Source organism: Corella eumyota, chromosome 6, assembly GCF_963082875.1.
Source record: "Corella eumyota chromosome 6, kaCorEumy4.1, whole genome shotgun sequence".
Taxonomy (NCBI): Eukaryota; Metazoa; Chordata; class Ascidiacea; order Phlebobranchia; family Corellidae; genus Corella; species Corella eumyota.
The window spans coordinates 1,932,689-1,959,313 of record NC_137495.1 but is presented as its reverse complement, the minus strand read 5'-3'; the positions used below and the strand labels follow the sequence as shown (position 1 = coordinate 1,959,313).

Below are 26,625 nucleotides of genomic sequence, written 5' to 3'. Positions count from 1 at the left end.
CAACATTCTATAGCGGCAAAGGACAAGACCTTTTAAACAATAAAATAAACAACGTTCTATTTTTAGTTATTTAAAAAACAACAATTGTACAAATTCCTTAATAAAAAGAAAAACACTCAGAACTACGTAATTGAGTTACATTTAACAATATAACAATCGCTTATCCTAATGACCCTGGGGTAAAATTAAATAAAAACTGTGCTTTTTCTCTTGTTTCCCATTAGAACATATATTTACATGCAGAGTAAGGATTGAATTATAACAACAAACATGTGTGATCAAGCTTGTATTACTTGTGTAAATACAGAATATGGAAAAGTTATATATCATTACATTTCAATGAAATTTTATGATTCGTTTCACTGGTGTAGAAATCGTTTATCAGAATTAGCAATTATTGCAAACTATGAAGAATTTGAAACAATTGTTAACAATGCTCCCAGACAAGGCTGGGAATGTTACAGAAACAATTACAGAATAGGTCTTGTAAGTATTGACAAGGGCCAACATTTTAACTGGGTCGTTAATAAGAGTTCATATCATTGGTACAGAAATCAAATTAAAACTTCAACCGTAAACTCCCAAGGACAATCTGTAGCATTTTGGATTCGATCTAAAGAACTTGAACCTTATAGCAATGACATAAAGTTACCCTTCGTATGTTATAAACCAACAAAAAGTGTGATTCAATCTTTAACACATTTGTCCCCAACAACTACAGAATCAACCACCAAACCAACTACTGCGGCCACAACAACAACAACAAGGTCAACCACAAAACCAACCACTAAAGCCCAAACAACAAAAAGACCAACCACTAAAACCCAAACAACAGAAAGATCAACCACCAAACCAACCACTGCGGCCACAACAACAACAACAAGGTTAACCACAAAACCAACCACTAAAGCCCAAACAACAAAAAGACCAACCATCAAACCAACCACTGCGTCCACAACAACCACAAAACCAATCACCAAACCCACTACTACTGTTTTTACAACAACTACTAAACCAAAGCTGAAAATAGAAACCTCAGTTACTCCATCTAGCCCCAACTTGGGTTTGATTGCTTGCATCTTTGCAGGAACTATCTTAGTTTTAGTAATCATCATGTTTTTAATTCTTTGGTTTCGCAAAAGCAACAACCCACAAGTTGAAGTAAGAGATGAGAATGAGTATGAAGAAATAACTGAACCAAGACCAATCGAACATTATCTTAATGTGGCCCCCAGTACGGTAGGTGACGCGCCAGAGCAGTTACCCAGTGAGGGTATTTATCTAGAGTCATTATCAACCAATACCTATAACAACCAAATCGCTGGTCCGTCTAACCGACTTGATAACTATAACTCTTCACTGCCAGGTAGTGGCGTTCAAGCTTTTGGGAATATAACATATCAATCTATAAATAACAAAACTTTCCAAAGTAATGATGACGTCACACGACAACCAAACAATCAAAAACCTGATGACGTAGGTGCGGAAGATAACATAGCTGGTCCGTCTAACCGACTTAATAACTATAACTCTTCACTGCCAGGTAGTGGCGTTCAAGCTTTTGGGAATATAACCTATCAATCTACAAATAACGAAACTTTCCAAAGTAATGATAACGTCACACGACAACCAAACAATCAAAAACCTGATGACGTGGGTGCGGAAGATAACATAGCAAAAAATCTTGAATACCAAGACATTGTTAATGTAATGACCCATAATGATGACGACACAAATCCATATGATGACGTCATGTAAAATGCTGAAACTTAAACTGTTAGTGACGTTTATGTTCTAAAAAAATCAAAAAAAAATATTTGTAAAAATTATTTTTGCTTTGTTTTAATTTTTTATTCGTTTACAAATATTTTAAAGTCAAAATTACCAAAATACATTTCTTTTAAATTAATAAAGTGTATTGATTTTATTATTATTAACTGACATAAAGTGTAATTTTTAGTATGTTTTGTACTATTTCTTTTCAAAAATAAACAAGATTATAACACTATATTTCTGTATATCTAAAAATATAACAGTCTATAGTGGCAAGGGACAAAAATATAACAGTCTATAGTGGCAAACAGGCCTTTTAAACAATAAAATAAACAACGTTCTATTTTTAGTTATTTAAAAAACAACAATTGTACAAATTCCTTAGTAATAAAAAAACACTCAGAACTACGTCATTGGGTTACATTAACAATATAACAATCACTTATCCTAATGACCCTGGGGTTAAATTAAATAAAAACTGTGCTTTTTCCCTTGTTTTACATTTTAGAACTTATATTCACATGCAGAGTAAGGATAGAATTATAACAACAAACATGTGTGATGAATATCGTGTTACTTGTGTAAATACAGAATGTGGAGAAGTTATTTATCATTACCGTTCAAAATTTTTTTTTAATTCGTTTCATTGGTGTAGAAATCATTTTTCAGAATTAGCAATTATTCCAAACGCTGCTGTATTTAAAACAATTGTTGACAATGCACCTAGCAAGTGTTGTAACAGTGACACTTACAGAATAGGTCTTGTAAGTATTGACAAGGGCCAACATTTTAACTGGGTCGTTAATAAGAGTTCATATTCTAGGTACAAAAATCAAATTAAAACTTTAACCGTAAACTTCCAAGAACAATCTGTAGCATTTTGGATTCGATCTAAAGAACTCGATCCTTATAGAATCAAACTTTCATTGCCCTTCGTATGTTATAAACTAACAAGAAGTATGATTCAAACTTCTACAAATTTTTCCCCAACCACTACAAAGCCAACCAATGCGTTTACAACAACAAAAAGACCAACCATCGATCCAGCTACTATACCCCCAACAACAACAAAGCCAACCACTAAACCAACTAAAGCCCCAACAACAGCAAAAACAACTAGCAAATCTACCATTGTAACAACGACAAGTGGACATAAATTCACTATTGGGACCCACAAACAAACAAAGTCAATAGCATCTACATCTAATAACATAGCAGGAACCCCTTCAACAAAAACTTTGATCTCCACATCTCCACCTTTACTTTCAACTAACATAACTCGACCGAAAACAGAAAGCTCAGTCACGCCATCTAGCGCCAACTTGGGTTTGATAGCTGGCATCGTCGGAGGATCAATCTTCCTTCTCTTAATCCTCTTGTTCTTGTTTCTATGGTTTAGGAAACGCCACAACCAGCAAGACAGTGAATCAAATAGGACCCCAATGACGCATCAACAAGATCGTGACTTTGAACAACCTCTTGATGTGACGTATGCAACCATAGCTGACCTTGATCAAACTCCGTCATTAGCAGACAACCACAACGATCAAGTCGCTGGTTCGTCCAATCAAAATGTCACACCGAATGATGACGTATACGCGGTCGTGAAAAAGAAGAAAAAAAAAGTAGATGACGTCGAAAGCCAAATTAATGACGTCACATTGCAGCCGGATAATGCAAAAGCGGCAGACGTCAATGCTGTTGTGAACAAAGCAAAAAATGCCGAAGAACAAAAGGTTGATGACGTCACGAGCAAAAATAGTGACGTCACATCAAAAAACGATGACGTTGTGTCCGGTGACAACAATGGTGGCGTATAAAGCGCTTTAAAATAATAGACACAAAAAAGTTTTTGATTGTATTATTATCTTGTATAAAATGTGTTTTATCTTTTCTTCTTTTGTATATAAACAATTAAAAATGTTTTGCTGATATTTGTACAGATTTCTTTGCAAGAATAAACAAGATTATAACAATATATTTCTGTATATCTAAAAATATAACAGTCTATAGCGGCAAAGGACAAGACCTTTTAAACAATAAAATAAACAACGTTATATTTTTTGTTATTCAAAAAACAACAACTATACAAATTCCTTAGTAATAAGAAAAAACGCTCGGAACTACGTCATTGAGTTACCTTAAAAAAATATAACAATCGCTTATCCTAATGACCCTGGGAAAACATTAAATAAAAACTGTACTTTTTCCTTGTTACACATTATAACTTATATTCACATGCAGAGTAAGGATAGACTTATAACAACAAACATGTGTGATGAATCTTGTGTTACTTGTGTAAATACAGAATATGGGCAAGTTATTTATCATTACCGTTTAAAGAAATTTTTTGATTCGTTTCACTGGTGTAGAAATCATTCATCAGAATTAGCAGTTGTTCCAAACGCTAATGTATTTAAAACAATTGTTGACAAGGCACCTAACAAGAGTTGTTACAGTAGCACTTATAGAATAGGTCTTGTTAGTTCAGACCAAAGTAAAAATTTAGATTGGGTTGATGGAAGATCATATTCTTGGTACAAAAATCGAATCAACACTTTAAACGTAAACTTCCAAGATCAAACTTTAGCATTTCGAATTTCATCTAAAAAACTTGAACCTTATGGAAAAAACAAAAAGTTATCCTTTGTATGTTATAAACCAACAAGCAGTGTGATTCAAACTTCGACAAATTTGTCCCCAACAACTACGAAATCAACCACCAAAGCAACTACTACGTCGACGTCAACAACAACAACAACCACCGAACCAACTACTGCGTCCACAACATTAAAAAAATTAACCACCAAACCCACCACTACCAAATTCCGAACAATAACGAAGCCAACCACCAAATCAACCACTGCGTCCACAAAAAAAAAGAAACCAACCACAAAACTTGCTACTGTAACAACAACAAGTGGACATACTTCCACTATTGGGACCCACAAACAAGTAAAACCAATGGCACCTACATTTAATAACAAATCAGGAACTTCTTCAACAAAAACTTTGCTTTTTACAACTCCATCTTTACTTTCACCTTCAACTAACATAACTCAACCAAAAACGGAAATCTCAGTCACGCCATCTAGCGCCAACTTGGGTTTGATAGCTGGCATCGTCGGAGGATTGATCTTCCTCCTACTAATCCTCTTGTTCTTGTTTCTATGGTACAAGAAACGCAACAACCAGCAAGACAGTGAAGCAAATAAGGGCCCAGTAACGCATGAACAAGATCGTGACTTTGAACAACTTCTTGATGTGACGTATGTAGCCATAGCTGACCAAACCACGTCATCGGCAGACAATCACAACGATCAAGTCGCTGGTTCGTCCAATCAAAATGTCACACCAAATGATGACGTATACGCGGTCGCGAAAAAAAAGAAGAAAAGGGTAAATGACGACGAAAGCCAAATTAATGACGTCACATCGCAGCCGGATAATGCAAAAGCGGCAGACGTGAATGCTGTTGTGAACAAAACAAAAAATCCCGAAGTACAAAAGGTTGATGACACCACGAGCAAAAATGGTGACATCACATCACAAAACGATGACGTCGGGTCCGGTGACGAAAATCCAAGTGGTGGTGACGTGTAAAGCGCTTTAAAATAATGGACACAAAAAACATTTTGATTGTATTATTATCTTGTATAAAATGTGTTTTATCTTTTCTTCTTTTGTATATAAATAATTAAAAATGTTTTGCTGATATTTGTACAGATCTCTTTGCAAGAATAAACAAGATTATAACAATATATTTCTGTATATCTAAAAATATAACAGTCTATAGCGACAAAGGACAAGACCTTTTAAACAATAAAATATACAAAGTTTTATTTTTAGTTATTCAAAAAACAACAATTGTACAAATTCTTTAGTAATAAGAAAAACACTTGGAACTACGTCATTGGGTTACATTAACAATATAACAATCGCTTATCCTAATGACCCTGGGGTAAAATTAAATAAAAACTGTGCCTTTTTCCCTTGTTTCACATTAGAACTTATATTCACATGCAGAGTAAGAATTGAATTATAACAACAAACATGTGTGATCAGAATGCTTGTATTACTTGTGTAAATACAGAATATGGAGAAGTTCTTTATCATTACCGTTCAAAGAATTACTTTAAATCGTCTCAATGGTGTAGATATCATGCACCGGAATTAGCAGTTATTCCAAACTATAATGTTTTTAAAACAATTGTTGACAATGTACCCAAAAAGAAATGTTTCTTTGGCACTTACAGAATAGGTCTTGTAAGTATTGACGGGGGGCAAAATTTTGATTGGGTTGATAAAAAAAAGTTCTTATTCCTGGTACAAAAATCAAATTAAAAGTTCAACCGTAAACTCCCAAGAACAAACTTTAGTATTTCGGATTTCATCCAAAACAACTCGAACCTTTTAGCAGTAAAGTTTGGTTGCCATTCGTATGTTATAAACCAACAAAAAATGTGATTCAATCTTTAACAAATTTGTCCACAACAACTACGAAATCAAGCTCCAAACCAACTACTAAGCCAACAACAACAACAACAACAAGACCAACCAACAAACCAACTACTGCAACCACAACAATTAAAACAAGATCAATCACTAGACCCACTACTAGTGTTTACACAACAACTACTAAACCAAAGCTGAATACAGAAAGCTCAGTCACGTCATCCAGCGCCAACTTGAGTTTGATAGCTGGCATCGTCGGAGGATCAATCTTCCTCCTACTAATCCTCTTTTTCTTGTTTCTGTGGTTTCGCAAAAGAAACAACCCACAAGTTGAAGTAAGAGATGAGAATGAGTATGAAGAAATAACTGAACCAAGACCAATCGAACAACATCTTAATGTGGCCCCCAGTACGGTAGGTGGCGCGCCAGAGCAGTCACCCAGTCAGAGTATTTATCTAGAGCCATTATCAACCAATGCCTATAACAACCAAATCGCTGGTCCGTCTAACCGACTTGATAACTATAACTCTTCACTGCCAGGTAGTGGCGTTCAAGCTTTTGGGAATATAACCTATCAACCTACAAATAACGAAACTTTCCAAAGTAATGATGACGTCACACGATAACCGAACATCCAAAAACCTGATGACGTAAGTGCGGAAGATAACATAGCTGGTCCGTCTAACCGACTTAATAACTATAACTGTTCACTGCCAGGTAGTGGCGTTCAAGCTTTTGGGAATATAACCTATCAATCTACAAATAACGAAACTTTCCAAAGTAATGATGACGTCACACGGCAACCGAACAATCAAAAACCTGATGACGTGGGTGCGGAAAATAACATAGCAAAAAATCCTGAATACCAAGACATTGTTAACGTAATGACCCAGAATGATGACGTCACTAATCCATATGATGACGTCATGTAAATGCTGATACTTAAACTGTTAGTGACGTTTATGTTCTAAAAAAATCAAAAAAAAATATTTTGTAAAAATTATTTTTGCTTTGTTTTAATTTTTTATTCGTTTGCAAATATTTTAAAATCAAAATTACTAAAATATATTTTTTTTAAATTAATAAAGTGTATTAATTTTATTATTATTATTAACTGACATAAAGTGTAATTTTTAGTATGTTTTGTACTATTTCTTTTCAAAAATAAACAAGATTATAACAATATATTTCTGTATTTCTAAAAATATAACATTCTATAGCGGCAAAGGACAAGACCTTTTAAACAATAAAATATACAACGTTCCATTTTTAGTTATTCAAAAAAAAAACTATTACAAATTCCTTTGTAATAAGAAAACACTCAAAACTACGTCATTGGGTTTCATTAACAATATAACAATCGCTTATCCTAATGACCCTGGGTAAAAAAAATAAAAACTGAGGTTTTTCTTTGTTACACATTAGAACTTATATTTACATGCGGAGTAAGGATAGAATTATAACAACGGATAATGCAATAGCGGCAGACGTGTATGCTGTTGTGAACAAAGCAAAAAATCCCGAAGAACAAAAGATTGATGACGTCACGAACAAAAATAGTGACGTCACATCACAAAACGATGACGTCGAGTCCGGTGACGACAATGCAAGTGGTAGTGACGTGTAAAGCGCTTTAAAATAATAGACACAAAAAAAAGTTTTTGATTGTATTATTATCTTGTATAAAATGTGTTTTATCTTTTCTTCTTTTGTATATAAATAATTAAAAATGTTTTCCTGATATTTGTAAAGATTTCTTTGCAAGAATAAACAAGATTATAACAATATATTTCTGTATATCTAAAAATATAACATTCTATAGCGGCAAAGGACAAGACCTTTTAAACAATGAAATAAACAACGTTTTATTTTTAGTTATTCAAAAAACAACTATTGTACAAACTTCTTAGTAATAAAAAAAATACTTAGAACTACGTCATTGGGCTACATTAAAAAAATATAACAATCGCTTATCCTAATAACCCTGGGGTAAAATTAAATAAAAACTGTGCCTTTTTCCTTGTTTCACATTAGAACTTATATTCACATGCAGAGTAAGGATAGAATTATAACAACAAACATGTGTGATAAATCTTGTGTTACTTGTGTAAATACAGAATATGGAGAAGTTATTTATCATTACCGTTCAAAAATTTTTTTTAATTCGTTTCATTGGTGTAGAAATCATTTTTCAGAATTAGCAATTATTCCAAACGCTGCTGTATTTAAAACAATTGTTAACAATGCACCTAGCAAGTGTTGTAACAGTGACAATTACAGAATAGGTCTTGTAAGTATTGACAAGGGCCAACATTTTAACTGGGTCGTTAATAAAAGTTCATATTTTTGGTACAAAAATCGAATCAAAAGTTCAACCGTAAACTCCCAAGAACAAACTTTAACATTTCGGATTTCATCCAAAGAACTCGAACCTTATAGCAATGACAAAAAGTTATCATTCGTATGTTATAATTCAACAAGCAGTGTGATTCAAATTTTAACAAATTTGTCCCCAACAACTACGAAATCAACCATCAAACCAACTACTGCGTCCACAACAACAACAACCACCGAACCAACCACTGCGTCCACAACAACAACAACAACCACCAAACCAACTACTGCGTCCACAACAACAAAAACCACCGAACCAACTACTGCGTCCACAACAACAACAACAATAACCACCAAACCAACTACTGCGTCCACAACAACAACAACACCCGAACCAACCACTGCGTCCACAACAAAAACAACCACGGAACCAACCACTGCGTCCACAACAACAACAACAACCACCAAACCAACTACTGCGTCCACAACAACAACAACAACCACCAAACCAACTAGTGCGTCCACAACAGCAACAACCACCGAACCAATTATTGCGTCCACAACAACAACAACCACCAAACCAACCACTATGTCCACAACAACAACAACCATCAAACCAACTACTGCGTCCACAACATCAACAACCACCAAATCCACCACTACTAGATCCCCAACAACAACCACCAAACCAACTACTGCGTCCACAACAACAACAACAACCACCAAACCAACTACTGCGTCCACAACAGCAACAACCACCGAACCAACTACTGCGTCCACAACAACAACAACAACCACCAAACCAACTACTGCGTCCACAACATCAAAAAAATCCACCACCAAATTTACTACAACAAAGAAACGAATCACAAAATCTACTACCGTAACAACGACAAGTGGACATAAGTTCACTATTGGGACCCACAAACAAACAAAACCAATGGCACCTACATCTAATAACATAGCAGGAACTTCTTTGATAAAAACATTCTCCTCTACATCTCTACCTTTACTTTCAACTTCAACCAACATAACTCAACCGAAAACGGAAAGCTCAGTCACGCCATCTAGCGCCTACTTGGGTTTGATAGCTGGCATCGTCGGAGGTGCGATCTTCCTCCTACTTATCCTCTTGTTCTTGTTTCTATGGTTCAGGAAACGCAACAACCAGCAAGACAGTGAATCAAATAGGACGCCAATGACGCATCAACAAGATCGTGACTTTGAACAACCTCTTGATGTGACGTATGCAACCATAGCTGACCTTGATCAAACCCCGTCATTAGCAAACAACCACAACGATCAAGTCGCTGGTTCGTCCAATCAAAATGTCACACCGAATGATGACGTATACGCGGTCGTGAAAAAGAAGAAGAAAAAAATAGATGACGTCGAAAGCCAAATTAATGACGTCACATCGCAGCCGGATAATGCAATAGCGGCAGACGTGAATGCTGATGTAAACAAAACAAAAAATCCCGAAGAACAAAAGGTTGATGACGTCACGAGAAAAAATAGTGACGTCACATCACAAAACGATGACGTCGAGTCCGGTGACGACAATGCAAGTGGTGGTGACGTGTAAAGGGCTTTTAAATAATAGACACAAAAAAAGTTTTGATTGTAAAATTATCTTGTATAAAATGTGTTTTATCTTTTCTTCTTTTGTATATAAACAATTAAAAATGTTTTGCTGATATTTGTACAGATTTCTTTGCAAGAATAAACAAGATTATAACAATATATTTTTGTATATCTAAAAATACAACATTCTATAGTGCCGAAGGACAAGACCTTTTAAACAATAAAATAAACAACGTTCTATTTTTTGATATTTAAAAAACCACAATTGTACAAAATCCTTAGTAATAAGATAAACACTTAGAACTACGTCATTGCGTTACATTAAAAAAATATAACAATCGCTTATCCTTATGACCCTGGGGTAACATTAAATAAAAACTGTGCTTTTTTCCTTGTTTTACATTAGAACTTATATTCACATGCAGAGTAAAGATAGAATTATAACAACAAACATGTGTGATAAAGCTTGTGTTACTTGTGTAGATACAGAATATGGAGAAGTTATTTATCATTACCGTTCAAAAATTTTTTTTAATTCGTTTCACTGGTGTAGAAATCATTTTTCAGAATTAGCAATTATTCCAAACGCTGATTTATTTAAAACAATTGTTAACAATGCATCTAGCAAGTGTTGTAACAGTGACACTTACAGAATAGGTCTTGTAAGTTTAGACCAGGGGCAAAATTTTGATTGGGTTGATAGAAGTTCATATTCTTGGTACAAAAATCGAATCAAAAATTCAACCGTAAACTCCCAAGAACAATCTGTAGCATTTTGGATTCGATCTAAAGAACTCGATCCTTATAGCATCAAATTTCATTGCCCTTCGTATGTTATAAACTAACAAGAAGTATGATTCAAACTTCTACAAATTTTTCCCCAACAACTACAAAGCCAACCAATGCGTTTACAACAACAAAAAGACCAACCATCGATCCAGCTACCATACCCCCAACAACAACGAAGCCAACCACTAAACCAACTAAAGCCCCAACAACAGCAAAAACAACCAGCAAATCTACCATTGTAACAACGACAAGTGGACATAAATACACTATTGGGACCCACAAACAAACAAAGTCAATAGCATCACATCTAATAACATAGCAGGAACCCTTTCGACAAAAACTTTGATCTCCACATCTCCACCTTTATTTTCAACTAACATAACTCAACCGAAAACGGAAAGCTCAGTCACGCCATCTAGCGCCAACTTGGGTTTGATACCTGGCATCGTCGGAGGATCAATCTTCCTCCTACTAATCCTCTTGTTCTTGTTTCTATGGTTCAGGAAACGCAACAACCAGCAAGACAGTGAAGCAAATAAGACCCAAGTGACGCATCAACAAGATCGTGACTTTGAACAACCTCTTGATGTGACGTATGCAGCCATAGCTGACCTTGATCAAACCCTGTCATCGGCAGACAACAACAACGATCAAGTGGCTGGTTCGTCCAATCAAAATGTCACACCGAATGATGACGTATACGCTGTCGTGAAAGAGAAGAAGAAAAAAGTAGATGACGTCGCAAGCCAAAATAATGACGTCACATCGCAGCCGGATAATGCAATAGCGGCAGACGTAAATGCAGTTGTGAACAAAGCAAAAAATGCCGAAGAACAAAAGGTTGATGACGTCACGAGCAAAAATAGTGACGTCACATCACAAAACGATGACGTCGAGTCCGGTGACGACAATGCAAGTGGTGGTGACGTGTAAAGAGCTTTTAAATAATAGACACAAAAAAAAGTTTTTGATTGTATTATTATCTTGTATAAAATGTGTTTTATCTTTTCTTCTTTTGTATATAAATAATTAAAAATGTTTTCCTGATATTTGTACAGATTTCTTTGCAAGAATAAACAAGTTTATAACAATATATTTCTGTATATCTAAAAATACAACAATCTATAGCGGCAAAGGACAACCCTTTTAAACAATAAAGTAAACAACGTTCTATTTTAAGTTATTCAAAAAACAATAATTGTAAAATTCTTTAGTAATAAGAAAAACACTCGGAACTACGTCATTGGGTTTCATTAAAAAATATAACAATCGCTTATCCTAATGACCCTGGGGTAAAATTAAATAAAAACTGTGCTTTTTTCCTTGTTTCACATTTTAGAACTTATATTTACATGCAGAGTAAGAATATAATTATAACAACAAACATGTGTGATAAAACTTGTGTTACTTGTGTAAATACAGAATATGGAGAAGTTATTTATCATTACCGTTCAAATAATTACTTTGATTCGTCTCAATGGTGTAAAAATCATTTATCAGAATTAGCAATTATTCCAAACGCTGATGTATTTAAAACAATTGTTGACAATGCTTCTAAAAAGAAATGTTACAGTAACATTTACAGAATAGGTCTTGTAAGTATTGACAAAGGCCAACATTTTAACTGGGTCGTTAATAAGAGTTCATATTCTTGGTACAAAAATCGAATTAAAAGTTCAACCGTAAACTCCCAAGAACAATCTGTAGCAATTTGGATTCGATCTAAGGAACTTGAACCTTATAGCGTTGACGAAAAGTTACCCTTTGTATGTTATAGAACCTTCAAACCAACTACTGCGTCCACAACTACAACAAGACCAATCACCAAACCCACTACTACTGTTTCCACAACAACTACTAAACCAAAGCTGAATACAGAAAGCTCAGTTACTCCATCTAGCGCCAACTTGGGTTTGATTGCTTGCATCTTTGCAGGAACTATCTTAGTTTTAGTAATCATCATGTTTTTAATTATTTTGTTTCGCAAAAGAAACAACCAACAAGTTGAAGTAAGAGATGAGCATGAGTATGAAGAAATAACTGAACCAAGACCAATCGAACAACATCTTAATGTGGCCCGCAGTACGGTAGGTGGCGCGCCAGAGCAGTCACCCAGTCAGGGTATTTATCTAGAGCCATTATCAACCAATGCCTATAACAACCAAATAGCTGGTCCGTCTAACCAGCTTGTCAACTATAACTCTTCACTGCCAGGTAGTGGCGTTCAAGCTTTTGGGAATATAACATATCAACCTACAAATAACGAAACTTTCCAAAGTAATGATGACGTCACACGGCAACCGAACAATCAAAAACCTGATGATGTGGGTGCGGAAGATAACATAGCAAAAAATCCTGAATACCAAAACGTTGTTAATGTAATGACCCAGAATGATGACCTCACAAATCCATATGATGACGTCATGTAAATGCTGAAACTAAAACTGTTAGTAACGTTTATGTTCTAAAAAAATCAAGAAAAATATTTGTAAAAATTATTTTTGTTTTGTTTTAATTTTTTATTCGTTTGAAAATATTTTAAAATCAAAATTACTAAAATATATTTCTTTTAAATTAATAAAGTGTATTTATTTTATTATTATTAACTGACATAAAGTGAAATTTTTAGTATGTTTTTGTACAATTTTTTGCAAGAATAAACAAGATTATAACAATATATTTCTGTATATCTAAAAATATAACATTCTATAGCGGCAAAGGACAAGACCTTTTAAACAATAAAATAAACAACGTTTTATTTTTAGTTATTCAAAAAAAAACTATTGTACAAATTTCTTAGTAATAAGAAAAACACTTAAAACTACGTCATTGGGTTACATTAAAAAAATATAACAATCGCTTATCCTAATGACCCCGAGGTAAAATTAAATAAAGACTGTGCTTTTTTCCTTGTTTCACATTAGAACCTATATTCACATGTGGAGTAAGGATATAATTATAACAACAAACATGTGTGATGAATCTTGTGTTACTTGTGTAAATACAAAATATGGAGAAGTTATTTATCATTACTGTTCAAAAAAGCAATTTTTCCAAACGTTGCTGTATTTAAAACAATTGTTGACAATGCCCCCCGACAAGGCAAGAAATGTTACAATAACACTTACAGAATAGGTCTTGTAAGTATTGACAAGGGCCAACATTTTAACTGGGTCGTTAATAAGAGTTCATATTCTTGGTACAAAAATCGAATTAAAACTTTAACCGTAAACTCCCAAGGACAATCTGTTGCAATTCAGATTTTATCTAAAAAACTCGCACCTTATAGCATAACGAAAAGTTACCCTTTGTATGTTATAAACCAACGAGAAATGTGATTCAAACTTTAACAAATTTGTCCCCAACAACTACGAAGTCAACCATCAAACCAACTACTGCGTCCACAACAACAACAACCACCAAACCAACTACTGCGTCCACAACAACAACAATCACTGAACCAACTACTGCGTCCACAACAACAACAACAACCACCAAACCAACTACTGCGTCCACAACAACAACAACCACCGAACCAACTACTGCGTCCACAACAACAACAACCACCACACCAACCACTACGTCCACAACAACAACAACAACCACCAAACCAACTACTGCGTCCACAACAACAACAACCACCAAACCAACCACTACGTCCACAACAACAACAACCACCGAACCAACCACTACGTCCACAACATTAACAACCATCAAATCCACCACTACTAGATCCCCAACAACAACAAAGACCACCACCGAACCAACCACTGCATCCACAACATTAACAACCAGCAAATCTACCACTGTAACAAAGACAAGTGGACATAACTCTTTTACTAAAAACAAAAATAAAGCAACACAAATGGCACCTACATCTTATAACATAGCAAGGACTTCTTCGACAAAAACTTTGATCTCCACATCTCCACCTTTACTTTCAACTAACATAACTCAACCAAAAACGAAAAGCTCAGTCACGCCATCTAGCGCCAACTTGGGTTTGATAGCTGGCATCGTCGGAGGATCGATTTTCCTCCTACTTATCCTCTTGTTCTTGTTTCTATGGTTCAGGAAACGCAACAACTAGCAAGACAGTGAATCAAATAGGACCCCAGTGACGCATCAACAAGATCGTGACTTTGAACAACCTCTTGATGTGACGTATGCAACCATAGCTGACCTTGATCAAACCCCGTCATTAGCAGACAACCACAACGATCAAGTCGCTAGTTCGTCCAATCAAAATGTCACAACGAATAATGACGTATACGCTGTTGTTAAAAAAAGAAAGAAAAAGGTAGATGACGTCAAAAGTCAAATTAATGACGTCACATCGCAGTCAGATAATGCAAAAGCGGCAGACGTAAATGCTGTTGTGAACAAAGCAAAAAATCCCGAAGAACAAAAATTTGATGACGTCACGAGCAAAAATAGTGACGTCACATCACAAAACGACGACGTCGAGTCCGGTGACGAAAACCCAAGTGGTGGTGACGTATAAAGCGCTTTAAAATAATAGACACAAAAAGTTTTTGATTGTATTATTATTATCTTGTATAAAATGTGTTTGATCTTTTCTTCTTTTGTATATAAACTATTAAAAATGTTTTTCTGATATTTGTACAGATTAAACAAGATTATAACAATATATTTCTATATATCTAAAAATATAACATTCTATAGCGGCAAAGGACAAGACCTTTTAAACAATAAAATATACAACGTTCTATTTTTTGTTATTCAAAAACAACAATTGTACAAATTTCTTAGTAATAAGAAAAAACACTAGAACTACGTCATTGGGTTTCATTAAAAAAATATAACAATCGCTTATCCTAATGACCCTGAGTAAAATTAAATAAAGACTGTGCTTTTTTCCTTGCTTTACATTAGAACTTATATTCACATGTAGAGTAAGGATAGAATTATAACAACAAACATGTGTGATGAAGCTTGTGTTACTTGTGTAAATACAGAATATGGAGAAGTTATTTATCATTACCGTTCAAAATTTATTTTTAATTCGTTTCAATGGTGTAGAAATCATTTTTCAGAATTAGCAATTATTCCAAACGCTGATTTATTTAAAACAATTGTTAACAATGCACCTAGCAAGTGTTGTAACAGTGACACTTACAGAATAGGTCTTGTAAGTATTGACCAGGGCCAACATTTTAACTGAGTCGTTAATAAAAGTTCATATTCTTGGTACAAAAATCGAATTAAAACTTTAACCGTAAACTCCCAAGAACAATCTGTAGCATTTTGGATTCGATCTAAAGAACTCGATCCTTATAGCATCAAACTTTCATTGCCCTTCGTATGTTATAAACTAACAAGAAGTATGATTCAAACTTCTACAAATTTTTTCCCAACAACTACAAAGCCAACCAATGCGTTTACAACAACAAAAAGACCAACCATCGATCCAGCTACCATACCCCCAACAACAACGAAGCCAACCACTAAACCAACTAAAGCCCCAACAACAGCAAAAACAACCAGCAAATCTACCATTGTAACAACGACAAGTGGACATAAATACACTATTGGGACCCACAAACAAACAAAACCAATGGCACCTACATCTTATAACATAGCAGGAATCCCTTCGACAAAAACTTTGATCTCCACATCTCCACCTTTATTTTCAACTAACATAACTCAACCAAAAACGAAAAGCTCAGTCACGCCATCTAGCGCCAACTTGGGTTTGATTGCTTGCATCTTTGCAGGAACTATCTTAGTTTTAGTAATCATCATGTTTTTAATCCTTTTGTTTCGCAAAAGAAACAGCCCACAAGTTGAAGTAAGAGATGAGCTTGAGTATGAAGAAATAACTGAACCAAGACCAAACGAACAACATCTTAATGTGGCCCCCAGTACGGTAGGTGGCGCGCTAGAGCAGTCGCCCAGTCAGGGTATTTATCTAGAGCCATTATCAACCAATGCCTATAACAACCAAATAGCTGGTCCGTCTAACCGACTTGATAACTATAACTCTTCACTGCCAGGTAGTGGCGTTCAAGCTTTTGGGAATATAACATATCAATCTACAAATAACGAAACTTTCCAAAGTAATGATGACGTCACACGACAACCGAACAATCAAAAACTTGATGACGTGGGTGCGGAAGATAACATAGCAAAAAATTCTGAATACCAAAACGTTGTTAATGTAATGACCCAGAATGATGACGTCACAAATCCATATGATGACGTCATGTAAAATGCTGAAACTTAAACTGTTAGTGACGTTTATGTTCGAAAAAAATTAAAAAATAATATTTTGTAAAAATTATTTTTGTTTTGTTGTAAATTTTTATTCGTTTGCAATAATTTTAAAATCAAAATTACTAAAATATATTTCTTTTAAATTAATAAAATGTATTTATTTTATTATTATTAACTGACATAAAGTGTAATTTTTGGTATGTTTTTGTACAATTTCTTTGCAAAAATAAACAAGATTATAACAATATATTTCTGTATATCTAAAAACTAGTGGACCCACCACACTTCGTGTGGCACTTATGTTGTACAGTTATCTATTAAGACCAGTCCAATTTTACCATGGCCTATATAAAATATTCTTTTTTAAAAATTGTTCTTATCGGGTCCCCTTATTTACTAATAATATTTTTATTATAAAATTTGATTAAAAATGAATTTGCCCTTATTTACATTTAACGCACACGCCGTCACTTATCGAACGTTTATCGCACATTTAAAGCACAATTTACCCTTATCTACATTTAAATTTGTTTTACATTTGCCCTTATTTACATTTGAATTTGCCCTTACTTATATATTTAACGCACACGTCGTCACTTATCGCCTTTACCTGTTAAAAGTCTGCAATAAATGAATTTAAATATTTAAAAAATGCGGTTTTTGCTATCTTTATTTAAGGAACTATTTAAACCCGAAAGTACTAAAAAAAGATTTTGTTTTAAAAAAGCACGGTTAAAACCGATCACAATTTAAATGAGATACAGTTAAAACGAAACAAAAGGGGCAATTCTTTATAAAGAAAAATAATTTAAATGGACACCACTTATTATAAATAAAAGTATTACAATCAGGCATCCGAAATTTCTGGGGTTAGATCCCCTAAAAGTTCTTCCGACATTGAATTTGCTAATTCTTGAGAAAGTACCAGCAAGTTTTCATCTTTGTCTTTAATATCTATTTCCATTTTCTTTTTATTTTCATTTAAATTGTTTAATTCTTTATTTAATTTAGTAATCATGGCTTGATTTTGATTATGCTGAGATGCTATAAATCTTTTAATTGTTCCAAATTCTTCCATAACGGTATGCAAAATTTCGTTTGAAATTTGTACGCCTGTTTCGTTTTTATTTGTTAAAAACGCTACCATGGCTCTGTTTATATCCAGTTCTAGCTTATTCTTTGTTTGATTAATTTTTTGAAGCATTTCTTCCATATTCAACAATATTTTAAATGTAAATTATCTGATAATTGATTACTTACTAAAAAAAGGAAGAAAAAAATATTATTATTATTGTTATTTGCAAAAAATAAATAACAAATTTTTACAATAATTCGTGTGCACTATTTACAATAATTCGTGTCAAATCAAACAGCCCAATTAAGTCAAACATTCCAAGGTTTATTTATTTAAATATTTTCAGCAAAATTGTTTAAAAATTCATTAATCTACAAAATTTCTTGATATACAATGTTTCGTGTTGCTGTTGGGGGAAACCCAGATTTGCTTTTAATAGAAAATTTTATTTTATTTGGGTTGCCTACCCTTGAGGCAGCAACATATAACTGCCCATGCGTAAAAACTGGTTCCTCTAACCAGATACCAACTTTTTTTAATGTTTGACCCTGACTTTTGTTAATAGTCATTGCAAAAGCAACCCTTATTGGAAATTGACGGCGTTTCCATTGGAAAGGAAAATCGTGATCTGATGGTTGCAATGTTACTCTAGGTATAAAAACCTCTCTACCAGCATTTTCCCCTGAAGCAATTTTGGCTATTAATAAATAAGTTTTTTGAACTCCCTGTACGATTAGTTTTGTTCCATTGCATAGACCGTCTTTGGGATTAAGATTTCGTAACAAAATAACCGGCATACCTATTTTTAAATGTAGTTGGTGTGGTGGTAGTCCACTTATATTTAAAGAATTAAGATATTCTGTTGGAAATCTTGTACAATCATTTACTTCTTCAGTACTGTCTGCACTTGTACAAACAAACATATTGCCAGGAAATAGATTTGACACGACGGAGTTTATTTCATCTACTACACTGTTTTTGGGAGCCAAAATTGATCTTTCTGCCATCCAATTAAGATCATGGCAATATTCTAAAAAATTTGGGTAAATCCATTTGATCAGTTGAAGCATTGAATTTCTTATTGTTGTTTTCGTACTATCATCAATTAAAAAGCAAAGCTCAGGCGGTAATTCTATATAATCTGTGTCTTTGAAGTAATTTATTTTGCCATTGCCTAGTTTTAATAGCCAGTCGTCAAATTTAAGTAAAGCAGTGCTACTACTATTAAGTAACACTCTCATGTTTTTTGATAAATGGTGTACGCTGATACTTGGCCATAATTTTGATTTTTTAAATGAGGCGTTAATTATTTGGGCATGTGATCCATGTTTGACTACAGGAAGAATTTGTCTAAAGTCTCCAGCTAATATTACAATTTTCCCACCAAATAGCAAATTATTGTCCATTATATCTTGCAACGTGCGATCAAGTGCCTCTAGCAAACTTTTATTTGCCATTGGTGCCTCATCCCATATAATAACCTTTGCCATGTTTATTAGTTTAGCTGTTGAACTTTGTTTTGAAATGCAAAATGTTGAATTTTGATCACAATTTAGAGGAGCTTTAAATCTGGAATGAAATGTCCGGCCACCAATAAGCAACGTAGCAGCGATGCCGCTAGAAGCGACAGCTAATGCTATAACTTTGTCCTTTCTGTTAGAGGTGCGAACTGTTGCCAACAAAGCATTAAGCATATATGTTTTTCCTGTACCTCCCCTAGCGTCAAATTTCGCTTTGTTCTTGAGTGAGAGATTGTGAGCTATTTAAACAGGGATTCGCAATTTGAATAAGTGTATCCCAGTCGTAACTTAACTCCTGTTGAATAATTAACGGAAGTTGCAAATCTGTAATAGTGTTATTAAAAATGTGTGCCTTTGCTCGCTCATCCGGAGTAATAATTGGTAGTTCAAAGTCATATAAATTCTTTCCATAATTGTTAAGTCTTTTTTCAAGATCATGCAAGACCAAAACTTTTAAAAAACTTTCAGTAATTTGATCTGATCCATTCTGAAAGTCGTCTATCCAGTATAAATAATGTTTATTAAAAAGTTCTGCAGGGTTTGCAGGGTTACAAAACAACAAAATCGTAACAAAAAGTTCTCTTATTTGCGGACACATATTTGTTTGTTCTGCTTCAGTAAGTAAGCTTTCCCACTCATTGTCATCCTGTAAAATACCAAGCTTTCTACATACATCTTGAAAAGTATCACATTTATAAAAGTTAACTATTTTCAAAGCATCAAATGATGATTTACCCTTGCAATGGCTATGATGCAATAAAATTCTTAGGTAAAATACATCTCCTGCTAGTGGGTGAATAGTATATATTCTGCCTATGGTTGAAGAACGATTTTTTCTTTTTGTCCAAACATTTTTGGTATAAGTAAAATATTCTGGGAAATCGCAGTATGTAATAGAAGTATTAGAATTGTTTTTGTTGTATTCAAAAAACATGTCTAATTCTGTAGCTTTTGGGCCTTTTTCAACAGTTTCCTTTTCATTGCCCGCTTCAAAATATATTAGTTGCTGGTTTGGTAAATGAACTTGGAGCGCTTGTACAGCAGGAAAACGCTTACTCATGTGAAAAGAAAAAAGTCGCCAACATGCCTCGCTCGACCCAATTGACCGCATGTCTTGATATTCGTCGATTTCGTTTTTTGTTTGTGCCAAGTTTTCTTGTGTTATTTTTACCATGGCTCTATCAGATCCTTTATGGATGTATTTAAAAAGATACTTAACAGCAAGGGAAGAAGAGCAAGATTCAACGTTAATATGGGCTTCATAACGCAAAGTGCAGTATGGATTAAAAGGGACCACCCAGCTATTGTTAATGATTTGCCCTTTGTATTCAACCTGTCGTCCAAATTCTTCGGGAGACCGTCGCATATACGAAGGATAGATTGTATTTTCATTCCAAACTGAACGTTGTATAAACGGTTTTGGAAATCCTTTACTACATGCGCCATTTCTCATACACGGCAAATTGCTTCTAATAAAGCCACATGGGCCATGAATCATATTTTGCAAAACTATATTTTGCAAACGTTCAGCTTGTTTTTGTTCACATGATTCATTAGGAAAAGAATTGGGATCTGGAGGAAGTTCTGCAGAAATTACATTATCGACATCGTCACATGTTCTTAATCTATCTTGTTCATCGAGTATGAGCAAAATGTGGCTATGTGGAAGACCCCTTTTTTGAAATTCGATAGTATATATATAAGCAGTAATTTTTCCAAAAAGATTTTTATTTTTTACTTCTTCCATAAATGCAATTAATTTACCATTGAACACCCTCGTTACAATATCAGGCCGGTCAGCGGGAGATTGGCCAGGAAATAGTGAGTCTGTAATTTCCTTCCATTTAGGATTACATGTAAAAGTAATAAAAAAGTCTGATTTATGGAATTTACGAACTATTGCCATTGCATCTTGAAACCTGCGATGCATGTCGCGGGGACCACCAGAAAATGAAGGTGGTAAAATAAAAGGTCTACCCACTCCTAGCGTACTTTCTTTTTGAACATCGTGTGAATGTACGGCATCACAAAGATTTGAATATAATTCCGCACGAATTTTTTTTTGATTATTGCGAATGTAAAATAGGCGTTGATTTTCAGCAGTTGCAAACGCAACACAGCAATATTCTTTAAAAAGACGTTTGACTTGAAAAAGAGAAGGCGACTGTCGTAAACGCTGTTGAAGATGATAACAATAAAATTCTCTTGCAACGACTCTCTTTTTTGTAGCAGTTTTGGTTGTTGGGTTTACCTGTTTAATTTCCAAATGCCATCCATCTGTTCCTTGTGGAAAAAGAAGAATAAAATGAAGCGGGTTTGCAGACCTGTGTGTGTCTTGTATGGTTTGTAATCCGCCTTCTCTAAGATGAAGAAGTAAGTCTCGTCTTCCTGGTTCATCATCAACAAATACAGATACTTCCTTAAAACTTTTATTATAACGTCGGAAATGCTCGCCTTGTGGTCGGGCACTTTCACATATCACAAATTTCGCTCCAATAACATCGGAACCTGGAATTTCACATGCTTGAATAAAATCGGATATATACGGATTACATTTACGAAGCTCACTTTGTAATATTTTTAATAATTCTAAAAGAATCTGGCGCTGGTTTTTTGTAGTAGAAGACGGAAGAGGTATATTTGCAAGTCGCAGCGACGCTTCTTCAAAATCATGGTCAGGATCGTGAATATACAATTGTGCAAATTTGGGTGAATTAAAATCACCTTGAAGAAGACCTATAAAATTGTACAATTTCCCTTGTATAACGACGCTTGGATTCTAGTTATGGTGACCTAACGGATTCGGAGGAAGTTTCACTTTTTGTGAAATTAATGCAAGCGCGTTATTAAGCTGTCGGGAATAATCACGAAAAACTCGTGCATTTAATGTATCTGCTTCCCACAGATTAGCAAACACTTGTGGTAACATAGGAAATGGTTGTAGTCCAATTTTACCCCCTGAACAGCAAAAGTTCTTAGATTCATGATGCCAAAGCCTTGCTTTGCAAAATATACATTCAACATTTAAAACACCAACATTTTGCAGTATAACTTTCTGATTGGCGGAAAATACTTCTGTCGAATACAGAGCGCACTTCGTGGACACCGAAAAACTTTTAGTGTTAACTAACGCACTGGTTTTTCTCCTTTTACTATTTTTTTTATTAGTGTAAGGCATTTTATTTACACAAAAAACTAAAAAAAATATTTATTATAACATTTAAGGGCGATGTAAAACTTTTTTTTGTTATGTAAAAATCCGATTTAAAAGCTTTAGGCTATGCGTAAAAAAGTTTATAAAATTTATTAGCGCAAAGTCTTAAAACTATGTTGGTAACTTTTTTTAATATAAATACAATAAATTATAGTAAGTCAAATTTATTTTAAACATTTTAATTTAAATACTTCATACGAAACCTGATTAATAAATAAGTGTAAACAAAAAACCTAATATCAATTTTTGTACAGTAAATATTCTTCATGCAAGTAATTATAAAATTGTTCAACAACAGTCCTATTTGTTCATTTAACTGTTCACTCAGTCTATACTTGGCATAATGGAATAAAAGCGCCTTTTAAAATCGTTAATTTGCACCTGTTAAGAGCACATTCCACATGTTTTTTAAGTCAAAAATTTCACATTTTTAATTTTCCTTTTTTTGCATTTATTTGCAGGCGATTTTTTCTTCTTTGCCGTGATATTAAAAAGAAACGGTGCGAAATTTTAAAGAGAAAAATTACATTCTCTTTAGCGCATGCGATCGGAGAATAGCGCACGCGATCGTTTTTTACATTTCTCTTGTTCTCTTTAAGATAATAGAAAGAAACGTAGCGGCAAATTAAAATATAGTTTTGCTTATTACGGCTAACCCTTATAAAACATTAAAAAAGTAATAAGCCTATTCCACAGAAGAACATATATTCCAGCTATAGGCAAAAACTCGAGCCACAATTAATTGTAGTTATTCCGTGATGGAGCGCACAAAATTTAGAAATCTATATATATATATAGATATAACATTCTATAGCGGCAAAAGACAAGACCTTTTAAACAATAAAATAAACAACGTTCTTTTTTATGTTATTCAAAAAACAACAATTACAAAATCCTTAGTAAACAAAATTTTTTTTTCGATTTGATTCACTGGTGTAGAAATCATTTATCAGAATTATCAGTTATTTCAAACGCTGATTTATTTGAAACAATTGTTAACAATGCTCCTACACAAGGCAGGCAATGTTAAATTAACACTTGCAAAATAGGTCTTGTAAGTATTGACAAGGGTCAACATTTTAACTGGGTCGTTAATAAAAGTTCATATTCTTGATACAAAAATCGAATTAAAACTTGAACTCCAAAACAATCTGTAGCATTTTGGATTCGATTTTTAAGAACTCGAACCTTATAGCAATAAAAGAAGGTTGCCCTTTGTATGTTGTAAACCAACAAGAAATGTGATTCAAACTTCTACAAACTTTTCCCCAACCACTACAAAGCCAACCAATGCGTTTACAACAACAAAAAGACCAACCATCGATCCAGCTACCATACCCCCAACAACAACGAAGCCAACCACTAAACCAACTAAAGCCCCAACAACACCAAAAACAACCAGCAAATCTACCATTGTAACAACGACAAGTGGACATAAATCCAATGCTGGGACCCACAAACAAACAAAGTCAATAGCATCTACATCTAATAACAAATCAGGAACTTCTTCGACAAAAACTTTGATCTCCACATCTCCACCTTTACTTTCAACTAACATAACTCGACCGAAAACAGAAAGCTCAGTCACGCCATCTAGCGCCAACTTGGGTTTGATAGCTGGCATCGTCGGAGGATCGATCTTCCTCCTACTTATCCTCTTGTTCTTGTTTCTATGGTTCAGGAAACGCAACAACCAGCAAGACAGTGAATTAAATAGGACCCCAGTGACGCATCAACAAGATCGTGACTTTGAACAACCTCTTGATGTGATGTATGCAGCCAGAGCTGACCTTTATCAACCCCTGGCATCGGCAGACAACCACAACGATCAAGTCGCTGGTTCGTCCAATCAAAATGTCACACCAAATGATGACGTATACGCTGTGGTGAAAAAAAAGAAGAAAAAAGTAGATGACGTCGAAAGTCAAATTAATAACGTTACATCGCAGCCGGATAATGCAATAGCGGCAGACGTGAATGCTGTTGTGAACAAAGCAAAAAATGCAGAAGAACAAAAGATTGATGACGTCACGAGCAAAAATAGTCACGTCACATCACAAAACAATGGCGTCGAATCCGGTGACGACAATGCAAGTGGTTGTGACGTGTAAAGCGCTTTAAAATAATAGACACAAAAAAAACTTTCGATTGTATTATCATCTTGTATAAAATGTGTTTTATCTTTTCTTCTTTTGTATACAAATAATTAAAAATATTTTGCTGATATTTGTACAGATTTCTTTGCAAGAATAAACAAGATTTTAACAATATATTTCTGTATATCTAAAAATATAACATTCTATAGCGGCAAAGGACAAGACCTTTTAAACAATGAAATAAACAACGTTCTATTTTTTGATATTTAAAAAACAACAATTGTACAAATTCCTTAGTAATAAAAAAACACTCGGAACTACGTCATTGGGTTTCATTAAAAAAATATAACAATCGCTTATCCTAATGACCCTGGGGTAAAATTAAATAAAAACTGTGCCTTTTTCTTGTTTTACATTAGAACTTATATTTACATGCAGAGTAAGGATAGAATTATAACAACAAATATGTGTGATGAATATTGTGTTACTTGTGTAAATACAGAATATGGGCAAGTTATTTATCATTACCGTTTAGAGAATTACTTTGATTCGTCTCAATGGTGTAGAAATCATTCATCAGAATTAGCAATTATTCCAAACGCTGATGTATTTGAAACAATTGTTGACAAGGCACCTAACAAAAGTTGTTACAGTAGCACTTATAGAATAGGTCTTGTTAGTTCAGACCAAAGTAAAAATTTAGATTGGGTTGATGGAAGATCATATTCTTGGTACAAAAATCGAATCAACACTTTAAACGTAAACTTCCAAGATCAAACTTTAGCATTTCGAATTTCATCTAAAAAACTTGAACCTTATGGAAAAAACAAAAAGTTATCCTTTGTATGTTATAAACCAACAAGCAGTGTGATTCAAACTTCGACAAATTTGTCCCCAACAACTACGAAATCAACCACCAAACCAACTACTGCGTCCACAACAACAACAACCACCGAACCAACTACTGTTTCTACAACAACAACAACAACTACCAAACCTACTACTGGGTCCACAACAACAAAAAAATCCACCACCAAATTCACTACAACAAAGAAACGTACCACAAAATTTACTACCGTAACAACGACAAGTGGACATAAATCCACTATTGGGACCCACAAACAAACAACACCAATGGCACCTACATCTAATAACAAATCAGGGACCTCTTCGACAAAAACTTTGATCTCCACATCTCCACCTTTACTTTCACCTTCAACTAACATAACTCAACCGAAAACGGAAACCTCAGTCACGCCATCTAGTGCCAACTTGGGTTTGATAGCTGGCATCGTCGGAAGATCGATCTTCCTCCTGCTAATCCTCTTGTTCTTGTTTCTATGGTTCAGGAAACGCAACAACCAGCAAGACAGTGAAGCAAGTAAGTCACACCAAATGATGACGTATACGCTGTCGCGAAAAAAAAGAAGAAAAAGGTAAATGACGACGAAAGCCAAATTAATGACGTCACATCGCAGCCGGATAATGCAAAAGCGGCAGACGTGAATGCTGTTGTGAACAAAACAAAAAATCCCGAAGAACAAAAGG

At 34.3% G+C, this 26,625-nt stretch overlaps 2 protein-coding genes across 2 annotated transcripts; both read right to left on the bottom strand.

The window, feature by feature from the left end:
* Nucleotides 1-18,618: 18,618 nt before the first annotated feature.
* On the bottom strand, nucleotides 18,619-19,941 carry LOC145755339 (ATP-dependent DNA helicase Pif1-like). Its single transcript, XM_082571562.1, has one exon. It carries the CDS (start codon nucleotides 19,939-19,941, stop codon nucleotides 18,619-18,621), a length of 1,323 nt encoding a protein of 440 aa, XP_082427688.1.
* Nucleotides 19,942-19,969: 28 nt separating this feature from the next.
* Nucleotides 19,970-22,752, bottom strand: LOC145755338 (uncharacterized). The gene is made up of 3 exons (XM_082571561.1): nucleotides 22,695-22,752; nucleotides 21,532-22,503; nucleotides 19,970-21,351 (listed from the first exon to the last, which is right to left on the bottom strand). Exons 1-3 carry the CDS (start codon nucleotides 22,750-22,752, stop codon nucleotides 19,970-19,972), a joined length of 2,412 nt encoding a protein of 803 aa, XP_082427687.1.
* Nucleotides 22,753-26,625: the final 3,873 nt, after the last annotated feature.